Raw genomic sequence first — 14,218 nt, forward strand, 5'->3', positions numbered from 1 at the left:
CTTTCCCAGGTCCCATAGCAGGTCTGGCCTGATACAGACCCATCATCTGAGACTCCTCCCATACATACCCCCCGCCCACCCTGCACACAGAGGTCCTCGGCCTGACCCGCTGCTCACCTGATAATTATGCACTGGTTCTGTTTGGCATCAAGCATTTTGGCAAAAGCAAGATTTGCGATTGCAAAGAGGTGCCTAGAGAGACAGGCCACAGGTATCACTGGGACAGGACCCTGCCTCTCAAAACCCTCGGGTAGGAGAACATCTCTGTCCACCTCAGCAGCCAGTTCTGCTCCACCCTTCACCCTGGGGAAATGCTCCCTGCCCCCATTCTGGTCAGAGCCACAGAAGTTTGGGGAGAGACCACTCGGCCGAGCAGGTGGACGACCCGCCACCAGCTGGCCCCACCCTTGGCTCAGGGGCAGGCAGGGACCCAGGGGACCCCGGGACAGCCCCCTCCCCATCCCCAGAGATACTCACGGGGGGTTTTCTCCTAGGGCCCGCCCGCTGTACTGCTGCACCTGCTCCTGCCCATAGATTCCAAACATTCGGTACGGGTTCACCGACACCAGGATGCTGCCGATGTAGGTCTGCTGGGCACACGGTGGTCTCAGTTTCTCTGCCTCCTCATGGCCCTTCTCCCTGCTCCCAGGAGCCCGGAGCCCCGTTCTCACGGGGCCAGATGTGTGGCTGCCTGGCCTCCGTGTTCGCACCTCGGGCCCTCTCATAGTTTGATGGGTCACGTACTCTGGTAGTGGAATTTCAGGCACCGTACCAGGCTGAGGCTGGGAGAAGGCTAAGTGAGCAAAACCGCCCTGCCACAACTGTGCAAAGGTGGCTGTGTCAGCTGCTGCATCCTTCATTTATTCATAGTCAGGGCCAGGCCCCAGAAGCTTCTGCCTCACAGTGAGGTCAAACCTCCACTGCCTGGAGTTGGCAGGGAGTCAGAAGTCCAGGGCATTCTGAGGTGGCCAGAGCCCTTGTGGGTGGCCTTCCCTCCTTCACTGTGGTTCTGGGCCTCTGGCCCTCCGTTCCACTGTTCTGGGGCCAGAGATTTCCTTCCACCTCTCTGGCCAACCCCTTCCTGGGATCCAGGTCTACAGATTCTAGGACTCTGGAAGCTTTATCTATCAGGTCCCCAGTGAACAGCCACTCATTTCTGGGTTTCCTGTCTCCAGGTCTCTCTCCCTGGCATCCACCAGTCTAAGACTCTGTATTTTAGCGTTTTGGATTTGAGAACCCCAGGCTCTAGCATGTCATACTCAAACGGTAGAAACCCCAGAGTTCAAACCAGAAGTCACAAATTTGGCTTCTGTGGCTCAGCAGAAGAAATCTGTGCTTCCCACTGTGGCCCCGAGAGACCGCTACCTCTTGATCTGAGCCCAGGGCAGACCCAGTCCCAGGACTTACATAGATGAGGTTCCGTTCAAATCTGGTCTTGAGGTTGGACAGCACGGTGGTCTCCTGGAGGTCTCTGAAAGGGCACGAAGAGGGGACATCAGGGCCCACCTTCCCCCTCAGTGCAGGGCCTTGGTCAGAAAGCCCTGAGTTCAAGTCACCAACCAATCGTGAGGCCTTGAGCAAGTTCCTTAACTTCTCTGTGCCTCCATTTCTTCATCCGTCCAATGGATATATACTACCTCGTGGGGTTGGAGGATTCTCTGGGGAGCAAACGTGAGAGCTGAGTCACCGTGACTGGATAATGATCTTGACCAGCATAGCCCTCATGTTTTGGGCACCTCCAACGTGCCAGCCCCCTCACAATAACAGCCACCCACCCCCATCTTGCAGATGAGAAACCGAGGCACAGAGAGGCAAAGTAATGCGTCCAAGGTCTCCCAGCCAGTAGGTGGTAAGGCTGGGGTTTGAACTCAGGCCCGTCCAACTCAGAGCTTAGACACGCACACACCGGCTCCGGGACACTTCACAACTCCCACTTTGCAGATGAGGAAACAGAGGCTCTGGAGATGTTCTAGGAGGTGACGGGCACCCCTCGTAGGAGGAGGTGCTCGGGCCAGGAGCGTGCAGCCCTGTGGTGACCCCTTGCCGGCCCCACCCCACTCACTCCAGCTGCGTCATGTCCTCCACACCATCCTCCCGGCACTGGTCACGGAACCGTGTGGTAGGCAGATTGCGGATGGAGTGCATCTGGGAGAGAGAGTCTGTGGTCGGCCTGGCTGGAGAGCGCCCGTGGGTGGCCCCCTATCTTGGACACGCCTGGGACCTGCTCTTGTTCTGGAGAAGAGAACCCCGAGGCCAGGGCCCGGCCAGGTCCTGAGGCCTCCCTGCCGTGGAATACTGTGGCCCACGGAGCCTGCGTGCAGCCCTTACTCGGGGGACACATGCCGGCCTCCTGCCCGTGCATTCCCTGTGGCAGGTGCTCCCAGGGGCTCCCGAGTATCCTGACCCCGGGGGGGAAGCACACGCACACACACAGTGTTCTCTCTGACTGCCTAGAAGGCCTCCCAACCTCAGGCTCTCCCAGCCGCTCTTTCCCTGGGTGGACCCCAAATCCTTGCTTCTGCAACGACCTGATGCACGTCCGGGTCCTGGTGCGTGGGGTCTCTGGGAGGGCTGACACTGAACCGCCCCGCTCAGTACCGTACCCCTGCATCCAGCCCGGGGCGAGCACAGAGACCCTTACACGCAGCCCCGTATGCAACAGCTCATGCAGCCCCCACGCGCACCGGTGGTCTTGCAGAATGCCTGAGGGCATGCACGCAGGCCTGGGAGGCCTGGCCGGAGGCACACACGCTTGTAATACACACTCTCAACGCCCATTTGACACACTCTCGTGTGCACAGAGAGCCGGGGCTGTCTCAACCACACCTGGGGGTCTCAAGACAAAAGTCCCGATGCCACCTGTGGCCTGCGGGATCTCCATCTTGCCCAATGATGTGCACATTCGTGACACCCAGGATGCCACATCCGCGCGGGCCCTGGCACACACACATTACACACACACGCTTTCCTTGTCGGGCCACGGTACGCCTCAGAACGTGTCCCGGGCACAAAGGCCTGCATGTGACCTGCATGTCTGCAAGCAAACGTGTGCTTCCTGCCTCTCCAGCCTCTCAGCTCCAGCCCGCACCCTTCTCTGAGCAGGCAAGGAAAGGGGACACCAGGACAGAGCCCTGCATGCCGCCTGCCTGTCAGCAGGCTGCTAAGTAGGGCACGGCAAGTATCACCCTTAGGCCCTGGCCTCCCGCCCACCCGTCTGGCCATGTGCGCCAGTGGCCACAAACCCTGAATAATTCAGCCACTCACGTATTCCAGGGTGAGGAGGGCCCAGGCATCCTTGCCCCTCACCCCCGGGCGCCCCGCGCCCCGCTCCCACAATGCTGCCGCCCACACAGCACGGGGCACCCGCCGCCGGGGCCAGGGCCCCCCTAGCAGCCAGGCCGCCCCGGTCGCCATCGCCGGGCCGGCTAGCTGCCCGCTCCACGGGGCACCGTCTGCAGAGGCTGAGAAACGCCCACCACCCCCTGCGTGCCCCGCCCACCCCAGGCGTCCCGGGGGAGTCTCCGGTGACCACCCCCCTCCTCAGAGGGCCACCCAGCATCAGGCTCGCGTTCCTCCCTGAGCAGGGTAGCCACGCACGAGCTCGGCACCCTTCAGTTAAGCCACCTGCCCTGCACCCTACAGAGGGCCCAGACAGACTCCTGGCTCAGCCCCTGGTCCCCCGTGTGATCTTCTGGTCCTCATTTTCCTCACCATGCACTGAGGACCCAGAAGTTTGGGTCCTAAGCCCCTCACCCTTGGGCAGTGCAGAGTCCTGCAGCCCAGGGGACTGCCCTTAAGCAGGAATCCAGAAGAGAAAAAAGACTCCAGTCTGGGGGAGGGTCAGCAGGAGACAGGAGGAACAGCACGGACGTGGATGTGGGGATGGGACAGGGTGGACAGGCAAGTCCTAAAGTTGTGCACTCAGCCAAAATCTCTGGGGGGCTGCCGGGGACAGATGCGCCATTCAGCCTGGCCCAGGACAGGGCTGCCCAGAGCACAGGCTGGGACAAGATCCCTTCTCTGAAGTGACTGGGAAGAATTTCGGGAGTCTCTGTACTGTGCCTGCCTGTGCTGGGCATCCTCTTGTTCAATCTTCCAGAGGCTCTGGGAGCCCAAGGCCGTTCTCCTCAGGTCACAGATGGGAAGACTGAGGCCCAAGCAGGCGGCAGCTGACCAAGATCCCGAGGCCGTCCCTGTTTCCCAGCACAGAACCCCCAAGCCCTCCCTCTGCCCTCTGCCCTCGTACCTTGTTCCACCAGCTTTTGGGACCAACTTCTTCCCAGGGGCCCCCATGGTGCAGGCAATTGGCTCCAGGGCCCAGGCGGCAGGACTGGGGGCGGGCGAGCACTCGTGGCCAGGGTCGAGGGGCTTCTGCCGGCAGCCAGAAACAGGACCAGAGCAAATTCCAGGCTCTTGGCTTGGGGCCGGGCTCCGGGTCCCGGCTTATCTGGACAGGGGGCTGCAGAGGGGCAGGACCAACTCGCTGGAAAGCGCTGAGTTTTTGCACCTGTGGCATGACCACTGCAAAACGCCCAGGGCCTGCCTGGCGCCGCTCGCCCACCCTGGGCAGGGGCCCTGGGGCCCCAGTGGGTGCCAAGGGGGCTGGGGCGCTGGGCACTGTCCCCCAGCGGCGCCATGGTGGCCACGTGGCTCTCATCTTATCACATGTGGCCAGCGGGTAGGAGAGGCTGAGCCTTAGCGTCTTCCGCTCTGGCGCGGAATCCTTGGGAGGGGTGGGGGTGGAGGGCTCAGGCTCTGCTGGTGACTGAGGGCCCTCCGGAGTGGTCTCTTCTTCTGGCTTCTCAGGAATCGGGCTGGCTGATTTTACCAAATGTCCAGGCCCTGGGTCGTGGTGCCTACCCAGGAAGACACTGGTCAGGTCGGCGGAGGCTGGGTCCTCAGACTGGGAAGCAGGAGGTGGCACAGGGCCCACGTGCTGGAGGAAGGGGTTTTCGGGCACAGGGGGTGGCCTGGAAAAGCCCCGGCGGCTGCCTGCACCTCCCGGCCAGGGCGACGGTGGGCGCTGGGCGGGAGGCAGGTCCACGTCCCAGCTGGGGGCCAATGGGGGCACCGTCCAGGGTGTCTCTGAGTCCTCAGGCTCACGCTGGCTCTCCCGGCGCTCAGGAGCAGCTGCAGCCACCGGCCAGGACCCTGCGTTGGGAGGCCGCTGAAAGGGTTGGCGCACCCGGGGCTTCACGGCCCTGGTGGGCGGCTCGCTGAGTCGCCGCCATGTGTTCGGGAGGTGAGAAGGCAGGTTGAGGGAGCGACACCGCGAGCTGTGGCCCAACAGAGGGGGCGGGGAGGGCGGCCGCGGGGAGCCCAGCACGGGCGAGCGGGGTGGGCCCAGGCGCCCAGAGCGGCGGTGCGGGGACGGGGGCTCCCGCAGCGAGCGGGGCCGGCGCGGCGGGGGCGAGAAGGGAGGCTGGAAGGGCCGAGCGCGGAGCGATGGCTGAGGGGACGGGGGCCCCACGGGCGAGCGGTAGCCTAAGCCCGGCAGGCTCCTCAGCGAGGGCTGGGGCGAGGGCAGCGGGGGCCAGGGGAGGCCGAAGGCCGCCCTTCGCCGGCGGGAGCCTCTGAAGGAGGGCCGGGGGCCGGGGAAGGCCAGCAGGTCCGGGGGCACCTCCGGGCTCACGGGAGGTGGCTCCACGAAGGCCCACCAGCTGGCGGGGGGCGTGAGGGGCACGTGGGCCGGGGCAGCCCAGGGCGGCGGGTGCCGGCGGAGGGAGCCGTAGGGCGACGCGGGCCGGGGCAGGCCCGAGAGGGCGGGGGCGAAGGGCGCGGCGGGCGGGGGCCCTGGGCCCGGGCTGGGGGGCCGTCGGGCCGCGGGCGGGGAGAGGAGCGCGCTCCAGTGGGAGGGCGGCCGAGGCGCGGGCGCGGGCGCGGGCGAGGGCGGTCGGTGGGAGTTGTTGTTGTTGCGCGTCCGCGCCTCGGCCCTCCTCAGCACGATGGGCGTGCCGGGGCGCTCGGAGTCCATGCCGGCCAGCTTGTAGCCGAAGCGCTTGTAGGCCGCCTCCCGGACTGCCGGGCCTCCCAGCCGCGCCTTCTGGCTACTCCTGAGCCTCGGGATGGGCTTCTTTTCGGACAGCGTCTTTTTGAGGAACCGCGCCAGCGAGGTGGCCGGGCGAGGTGGGGGGCGGCCAAAGTCGGTGCCGAAGCCCAGGCCCCGGTGGGCGCCGAAGGCGGACAGGGCGCGCTGGAGGTTGCGCTGGCGCGGCGTGAGGAAGCCCCAAAAGGGGTGGGCGTAGGGCACCGGAGGCACAGGGGGCATCTCCTCCTCCTCCTCGTCTTCGTCCGCATCCCCCAAGGGCAGAGGGATGTCCAGGGAGGGGGGCAAGGACACGTCCAGCTTCTCCTTCCCGAACAGCTTCACCTGGGGCCGCGGGAAGAGGCGGAACCTGCGGATGAGGGATAGCTTGGACCTGGCGGGCTTGTCCATGCCTTGCTGCTCGAAGAAGGCGGCGCTGGGCAGGCGGAAGGAGGTGGTCTGCCGTTCCGCGCCCACCTCCTCCGGCTCCTCCAGCTCCGCGATGTCATCCATGGGGTGGGCGTACGGGTTGTGGGGCGACAGGATGGGCGGCGGCACCCACGGGTACGCGAAGGCCGGCTCCTCTGGGTAAAGATAGGGCACTTCGGGCGGATAGATGGCCTGGTCTCCGCCGCCATAGATGCCTTCGCCGTACGGGATGCCATAGGGGGCGCCATAGGGCCCCCCGTATGGATCAAAATAGGGCACGTCGTACGGGAGGTCGTACGGGCGGTCGTAGGGCGGGTATGGCGCCTCGTAAGGTGCGTAGGGATCCAGGTAGTAGCCGTGTGGGTACGCCTCGCCCTGGTACGCATCGTAGTAGCTGTAGGGAGACGCGTACCCCGATGGGGGCGCGTATGGGGGCTCGTAATCGTCGTAGCCGTAGCTGTATGGGTACGTGGGATAGTAGGGACCGCCATAATAATCCGGGTGGTAGTAGTCGTAGGGGTCCTCGGGCGGGTACCCGTGGGCGTGGTCTCCGTAGGGTGGCCAGGCCGGGCCGTAGGGGCCATAGGGGCCGTAGCCCATGTAGGGCTCCTGCTCCTCCTCGTACTGGTAAAGCGACTGCCGGTCGTAGTAGTCATCGCCCTCGCGGTGGTAGTCATAATACTCGCCCAGGTCCTGGAAGCCCTCGAGCCCGTACAGCGACTTGCGGGAGCCCGAGGGCCGGAAGGGGACCTCGTCCTCGAAGGGCAGGAAGCCCACGGGCTCGCCCGACTCGTAGATGCTGCGGCTGCGGGGGAACCTCCGGAGGCGGCCTCCGTGCCGCAGGATCTCGGCGCCCGACGGGAAGGGCAGCTTGCGGGAACCGATGCGGGAGCTCGAGCGGTTGAGCCAGGCGTCCAGCGTGGCCTGCTCGCTGCCGGACTCCTCGGCCTTCTTGATGAGGAACTTCTTGGTGAGCCAGTTGATGGCCGTGGATGCCTTGCTGAGTGACCGGGCACGCGGCCGCAGGCGGCCGTAGCCGCGCCGGCCCGGGAAGCGGATGACCATGAAGGACGGCTTCTTGCCCTTCATTGCCCGCTTCTTCTTGCCCATGCGCATTTGTGTCATGAGCTTCGACGTGGACTTGAGCACGGTGCGCGCCTTCTTCTTGCGTTTGGTCTTCTGCGGGCCGGTGTGCAGGCCCCAAAAGAAAGCCGACGCGCTCCGGAACTGGCCCTTCTTGGAGATCTTGGGCGTGCGATCGCGGAAGCCCATGAACAGCCGCGATGTCCCCTTCAGGCTCCGTTTGGGCTTCTCCGGCTCCGGCGCCTTCTTCCCCTTTTTCCCTTTCTTAGCTTTCTTCTCATCCTCTTCCTCCTTCGCCATGGTGGCTGCCTGCTCCCCACCGGGCCGCGGCCCGTGTCACCAGCTCTGGGACTTGGAGACAAGGAGACACCCCGCGTTTCCTGCCCGCAGCTGGACACTCGGCCTCTTCGGGCTGGGAGCAGCTGAGACTGGTCTGGGTGGCCTGGGGAGGGACAGCCAAGCTTCTTCTGGCTGGGACCAGACTACGGGAGGGCGGATCCATAATTCATCTCCTCCAGAGCCGCCTTGGGTTTCACCCGAGTGGTGGTGGAAAGTGCATGGGTGTTGTTTACCAGGGAGCAGGGGAAGCCTGGCCCAGACCTGTGCTGGGGGCGACCATCTTGGCGTTAAAATCGCCAGGAGGGGGACTGTTTTGACAAGTCAAGGTCTCCCTGTGCCTTAGCTGCCTCAGGTAGCTCCCAGGTAAATGCTGGGGTCACGGCTGCTTCACAGAGGGAGACTCTGAGTCCCAGAACAGGGAAGCCACTTGCCCTAAATCACCTAGCATATCTGTACTGGGCCAGAGTGGAGCCACATGCCCTGAGCCACAGTGGGATGTTCAAAGCCCACTAAGTTACCTTGGAGGGGAAACTTGGACCCACCAGGTCCTGGGCAAGGGAGGAGGGGAGTGGGCAGAGCACATGTCCAGCGCTGTGGTCAGTGTAACCAGAGCTGGCCAGCTCTCAGGAGCATGAATAATGCATTGGGGACAACTGGGCTGCCAGCTCAGAAAGCAGGACAAGGTGGGGGGCATCTTGGTGGAACTCCCGCAGGGCCCTGTGAAACCACACGCCAGGGGGCTGGGGTAGCAAAAACAGAGGATGGGCCAGTCCCGGCTCTGACTTCCAGCTCTGCCAGCAGCTGGCTGTATGCCCTCAAGAAAGCCTTTTACCCTCTCTGGGCCTCAGTTTCTTCATCTGTAGGATGGGAGTGATAAGCCATGCCCTGTCTCCTTTATGAGGAAGCAAGACTTGATGGAGCTCCTGGGTAGCCTAAGTGGCTGGAGAGGCCACACGCATGGCTCACATCTGGGATGCCTACCCAGCCCTGGCCTCTCCTCCCAGTTTCTGCCCTTGCTGAGAAGGTAGTGATCGTGCAGCTCCTGCCTTCTGTGGGTGCAGCTGATTGCTCCAGGGTGGACATCTGACCCAAGGCCATGCGCCCACTCTCTGGCCAGTGACCAGTCCACTTTTGAGAATCTGCACTTTAAGTGCTAGGGGTTGTGGCATGTTAGACAAAGGGTGTGTGTGGAAGGTGGGGGGGCAGTGGGGGGCCTCAGGGGCAGCAGCTCTGGAACCTGAGGCCTCAGCACTATCCCTCTTTTCTTCCTCCTCCCTCTGCCCAAGGATCAAGGATCAGGGCATCCTCTGAATGACTGAAAACAGATCTTCAATTCGCATAAGGTGGAGGCAGGGGCTTAACTGAGCCGACTCCAGAGCCTGGGCTTTCCTGGAGCTCTGGGGCTGAAGGCCCTGCTTAAACCACTGGGTAAGCCAGAGACCCAGCCAGGCCTCCATCCATCAGGCACCAGGGCCTCCACGGTGCTTATCTCTGACATACCACTGGAGGCCATGTCCGTGTTCAGGGCTCCCGCCTGGATTCCTCTGTCAGCCCGGCCCCTGCCCCTCCGGGGGTGCTGGAGGCAGCACACATTCGCTGGTCCATTCATTCATCCATTCAGTAGTATTTGAAAGCCTGCTGTGGGCCAGGCACTGTCAGAGCACAGGGGATACAGCTGAGAAGGAAACCGAAGAAAACCCTGCCCTTGTGGCGTTGACATTACAGGGCTGGGGGGGGGGGGATTGTCAACAAACAAAGAAAATGAGAGATGTAATCGGTCAGTTGGTGGGTAAGTGCTGTGGGTTAAAATAAAGCAGGGAAGGGGTGTTTGTGCAGCATTGAGTAGGGGTTGGGGAAGGTGACACCAGGAAGTAACACTGGAGCCAAGAGCTGCAGGAGGTGAGGGCGAGAGCAGGAGACTGGCAGAGAAGCTGCCGCGTGGTGGTCCGGGTGACCGACGCCGGGGGCCTGGCCTGGGCTGGAGGCAGCGGAGGTGGAGGGCGGTGGTGGGATGCTGGCGTATTTTGCTGGTAGAGCCCACAGGATTTACAGAGAAGTCATGAGTACCTCTGAGGTTTCCTTACTGAACAAGGGGAAGGATGGAGAGGCCAGTGGCTGAGAGGAGGAAGAGCGTGGGCGGAGCAGGTAGAGGACAAATGGCCAGATGTCAGCGTTGCACATGTTGGCCTTGCCAGGGGGTTGGGGGGCGGGGCGGCACTCTGCAGAGGTCAGGGCTGATGACATCAGTTCGGGAGCCAGTGGTATCCAGCCGGTGTTGAAGCCACAGCTCTGGAGGATGGCACCAGGGAATGAGTGCAGATGGAGGAGAAGGGATGAACCCCAGGGGCTGCACCGTCTGGGGACAAGGAGGCAGTGAGTGGCCGTGGAGGGGGGCAGGGCGCTGCGGCAAATGGGCACACGGGTCAGGTAAGTTGAGGACGTGCTGGATGTGGCTACGCGGAGCCATAAGGGTGGCCCCAGTGGAGGAGTGGGGGTGAGGGTAGTTACAGCCCGACGGGAGAAGGTTCTAGCTAGAAGGGAACGTGGTGGTCACAGGGGTGTCCGTGCCTGTGAACGTGTCAGACGCCACTGCACCACACACGATTTAGTTGGTAAATCATAAGGTGTGTGAATTACACGTCAATAAAGCTGTTACTGAAAAAGGAAGAGGGAGGGAAAGGGGTCCGTTGCAGGGAATCCATCCTGCGGAGCCCGTTGCGCACAGGGGAATGGCGTGCACACCAAGCTACGCATTGCACGGAGACGCATTCCATGATGGACTGTCCAACAGTGCGTGGCCGATAATACACACCTAGGCCTTTCTTTCTGTCATAGGTGCATGTGTTGGGGGGAAGAATGTACGTTAATTTGCTTTGACTTACATGTAGAGATACTAGGAAAGATATTCACGAAGTTCATGAAAGTGGCTGTCTTGCTGTCAACTGTCCCGTTATCGGTTGGATTTCTGAAGCATGTAAGGGTATTTCGGATCCAGATGAACACACCAAAAAGGAACATTGAAAAAGAAAAAAGGTAGGGGCGCCTGGGTGGCTCCGTCAATCAAGCGTCCAACTCTTCATTTTGGCTCAGGTCATGATTTCGCGGTTCGTGAGACCAAGTCCGGCGTCGGGCTCTGCGCTGAGAGTGGGGGGCCGGCTTGGGATTCTCCCTCTCCTTCTCTCTCCCCGTCCCCTGCTCTCATGCTTGCACGCTCTCTCCCTCTCTCAAAATAAACATTTAAAAAATAATAATAATAATAATAATAAACGTGGAAGTGGAAAAAAGGAATTAAAAACAGTGAGTGGAAACACCCCTTTCGAGGAGCTCTTGGAAGAACGTCAGGGCCTGGAACCACAAAATCCAACCCCATTCTCTGACCGTATGTGCCGTTTGAGGAAACCGAGGCCACGGCAAAGTCATGTAGCCTCTGCCCCTGGGTCTCCTCGTGTTAATAGTACCTCCCACTCCCAGGGCTGACGCGGCATTAAATGAGCACAAGAGCTTGGCACAGTGACTAGCCTGGAGTAAATTGCCGTTATTATTAGTAATATTATTAGTATTCGTATTTTATCATCGTCGTTATTATTTTATTATTATTATTTTATTATTGCTGGAATCGTTAGTACAGCCGGCTGCTCCCGGCTGCTCTGGGAAGGTGGTCTGGGTGAGGGCCAGCAGCAGGGCCTGCTCCCATGACCCTTTCTGGTCTCTGGGACCCAGGCTTGCCCCAGGCTATAGGGATAGTGTCTCCAGTCGACCAGGGCTACCCTTTGTCTGGTGGGCCTGGGTCCCACCTCCTTCTCGGTGTCCCCAGCCTCTGCAGCAGGCACAGAAGGGCTATCGGGGATCACGTTTCTCATCCGTCCATTCATTCCTTGACATTGATTGTGTGTCTACTGTGTGCCAGCCACTGTGTTGGGTGCCGGGTGGGGGGGAGGGGGGGTCACAGGGTTGAGTGGCACCAGGCATGGTCTCTGTGCTGGTGGAGCTCCCAGTGTCACGGGGACTCAGACTCGAAGCAAAAAGCCATACCGAGAGGAAACCGCAGCCATGAGAAGAGCTCTGAAGGCCAGGCCACAGCCCAGTGCATTGGAAGACCAGGAAGGTGCCCCTGAGCCAAGATCTGAAGGATGAGAAAGAGCTAATCAAATGAAAGAGGGAACAGTGTTCCAGGCAGATGGAACAGCACATGCAAAGGCCAAGTGGTGAGAGGGGCAAAGTGATGCAGAGCATGTAAAGCGAGAAGCAGCCAGGATGGCAGGAGGGACCTGCCCCTTGAGACATGGAGGCTGGAGTGGGACCTTGGTCTCCATCCCTAAGGTAGTAGGGAGCCTTGGCACGATTTCAGGCAGCCAGGATGCTATGACCAGATATGCATTTTGAGAGTAAAAATAACCAACACTGACAACTTTTCCTCTGTGCCAGGCTTGGTCCTGAATGCTTTGCTATTATCACTGAATTCACACGATGTCTAAGGTAGGAACTGCTATTCCCGTCTTATAGATGAAGGGTGCTCTATTAGGTTACATCACTCAGCAGAGAATCCCCAGCGAGGAAGTGAGAACTACTGGGCCACACAGCGTTCATTCAACCCTCACTACAACCTCGGGAAGTAGGTACTGTTATTCTTTCCACGTTACAGGTGGGGAAACAGGCCCAGAGAGGTCTAGTAAGTTGCCCGAGGCCACACAGCTTGAAACCAGATTCGAGCTCGGGGAGTCCGGCTCCAGAGTGTCCATGCCCTCAACCACTGCCTCTCACTGCTTCTTGGAAAGTGGTGTGGGAAAAGCTCTTGGGCCACCGTGTGGCGAAGGATGAGGAGGGGACGCACAGTGGAGGCCGGGAGAGAGAGGACAGCGGCTCGATCTGGGACAGCTGTGATGGAGCGCACTCAACACAGCCAGTGAGGGGCTGCGCGGGGGCTGGGGTGAAGGTGGAGCCTGGGGGACCCTTGGGTTGGCTTGGTGCAGCTGCGTGAACGGGGGAATCATTCGCTAAGATGAGCGGGGAGAGGCGGGAATACGACAGGGTTGGTCTAGGACACGGAGGGTTGGGGAGACAGAGGGAAGTCGGGGAAATTTAGACCCGCAGGGCAGATGAAACAGAGGCAGGGGGTGGGATGAGCCTGTGAAGGAGGACAGAGCAAGAAGTCGGGGGCTTCCCACGCCAGCCCTTAACGACTGTGTGGGATAGAGGTGAGGCACTGACTGTGCCAACCTTGCTGGGCCTGGTAAACGTGGTTAGAATGGTCGCCGTTGGGCGCCTGGGTGGCTCAGTCAATTAAGTGTCTGACCTTGACTCGGGTCATAATCTCATGGTTCGTGAGTTTGAGCCCCACATCTGGCTCTTTGCTGTCAGTGAGGAGCCTGCTTCGGATCCTCTGTCCCCATCTCTGCCCCTTCTCCACTGGTTCTCTCTCTCTCTCTCTCAGAATAAATAAATAGACTTACAAAAAAAAAAAAAGGATGGTCACTGCTCAGCAATGTGCGGCATCGGGCCGGGGCAGGGCTGCTCGGGCAGCATGTTGGGGAGGGCTGGTGGGTGAGGAGACTGACGCGGGGGAGGGGTGCTCGGAGCAGCTATGCCAGGAAAAAGAGGTGGCCACGGGGAATGACACGTCCAGGGGCTCGTAATTGTTTCCGTGGAGGAGCTGTGGGCCTGTGAGCCGGGGAGAGAGGCCTCAGGAGAAACCATCCCCGCTGACATTTTGATCTCAAGCTTCCTGCCTCCAGAAATTGTGAGAAAAGAAATTTCTGTTGCTTAGGACCTCCGGTCTGTGACACTTTGGTTACGGCCGCAGGAGCAAACGAATAGACTCGTTGGCAGGTCAATGGGACAGATTCAGGAAGACAGAGGGAGAGAGAGATTGAGAGAACACAGGGAGGATGAATTATCCACGCAGTGTGAAAGCCCTGAGAAGGTGGCCTGGACTTGGCCTCTCCATCATGGAGAAGTGGGTGCAGATGAACACAAGCGTTTGGGGGTGAGGAGTTTCCTAGCTGGGATCCAAGGGGAGCAGGGGGCGGTTAGAAGAGCTTCTGAGGGGGTGCCCGAAGCAGTCGGAGACCCTCCCCCACAGGTGGTTGGAGCTTCCCAGCACTGTTTCCGGGGCCAAGCCAGAGGGCACCTGGAGGGCGGCTGAGGATTCTTGCCAAAGGGGGTTGGGGACAGAGGCAGCGTGGAATCTCAGCGAAGCTGAGGGACAGGGAGGCAGACACACAGACAGGGGTGAACATTCTCGCCCTGGGCTCCTTTGCACCTGAGTCTTGTAAAGCTGCAGGCTGGGCCCTCTGGGAAAGCAGCCCTGTAGTCTGCGGACGGGCCTGAGAGAGGGCTTGGGTA

At 61.0% G+C, this 14,218-nt stretch overlaps 1 protein-coding gene across 1 annotated transcript in view; it reads right to left on the reverse strand.

Annotated features, from left to right (window-relative positions):
- Positions 1 to 7,837, reverse strand: part of MYO15A (myosin XVA) — a 51,758-nt gene extending 43,921 nt beyond the window's left edge. The window contains exons 1-5 of the mRNA XM_047832689.1: positions 4,247 to 7,837; positions 2,063 to 2,145; positions 1,408 to 1,471; positions 478 to 587; positions 118 to 192 (exon numbers count right to left, since the gene is read on the reverse strand). Of these exons, the coding sequence (XP_047688645.1) occupies positions 118 to 192; positions 478 to 587; positions 1,408 to 1,471; positions 2,063 to 2,145; positions 4,247 to 7,837 (3,923 nt within the window). The remainder of the gene's footprint in view (positions 1 to 117; positions 193 to 477; positions 588 to 1,407; positions 1,472 to 2,062; positions 2,146 to 4,246) is intronic.
- Positions 7,838 to 14,218: the final 6,381 nt, after the last annotated feature.

The sequence above is a fragment of the Prionailurus viverrinus genome, chromosome E1, assembly GCF_022837055.1.
Source record: "Prionailurus viverrinus isolate Anna chromosome E1, UM_Priviv_1.0, whole genome shotgun sequence".
Lineage (NCBI taxonomy): Eukaryota > Metazoa > Chordata > Mammalia > Carnivora > Felidae > Prionailurus > Prionailurus viverrinus.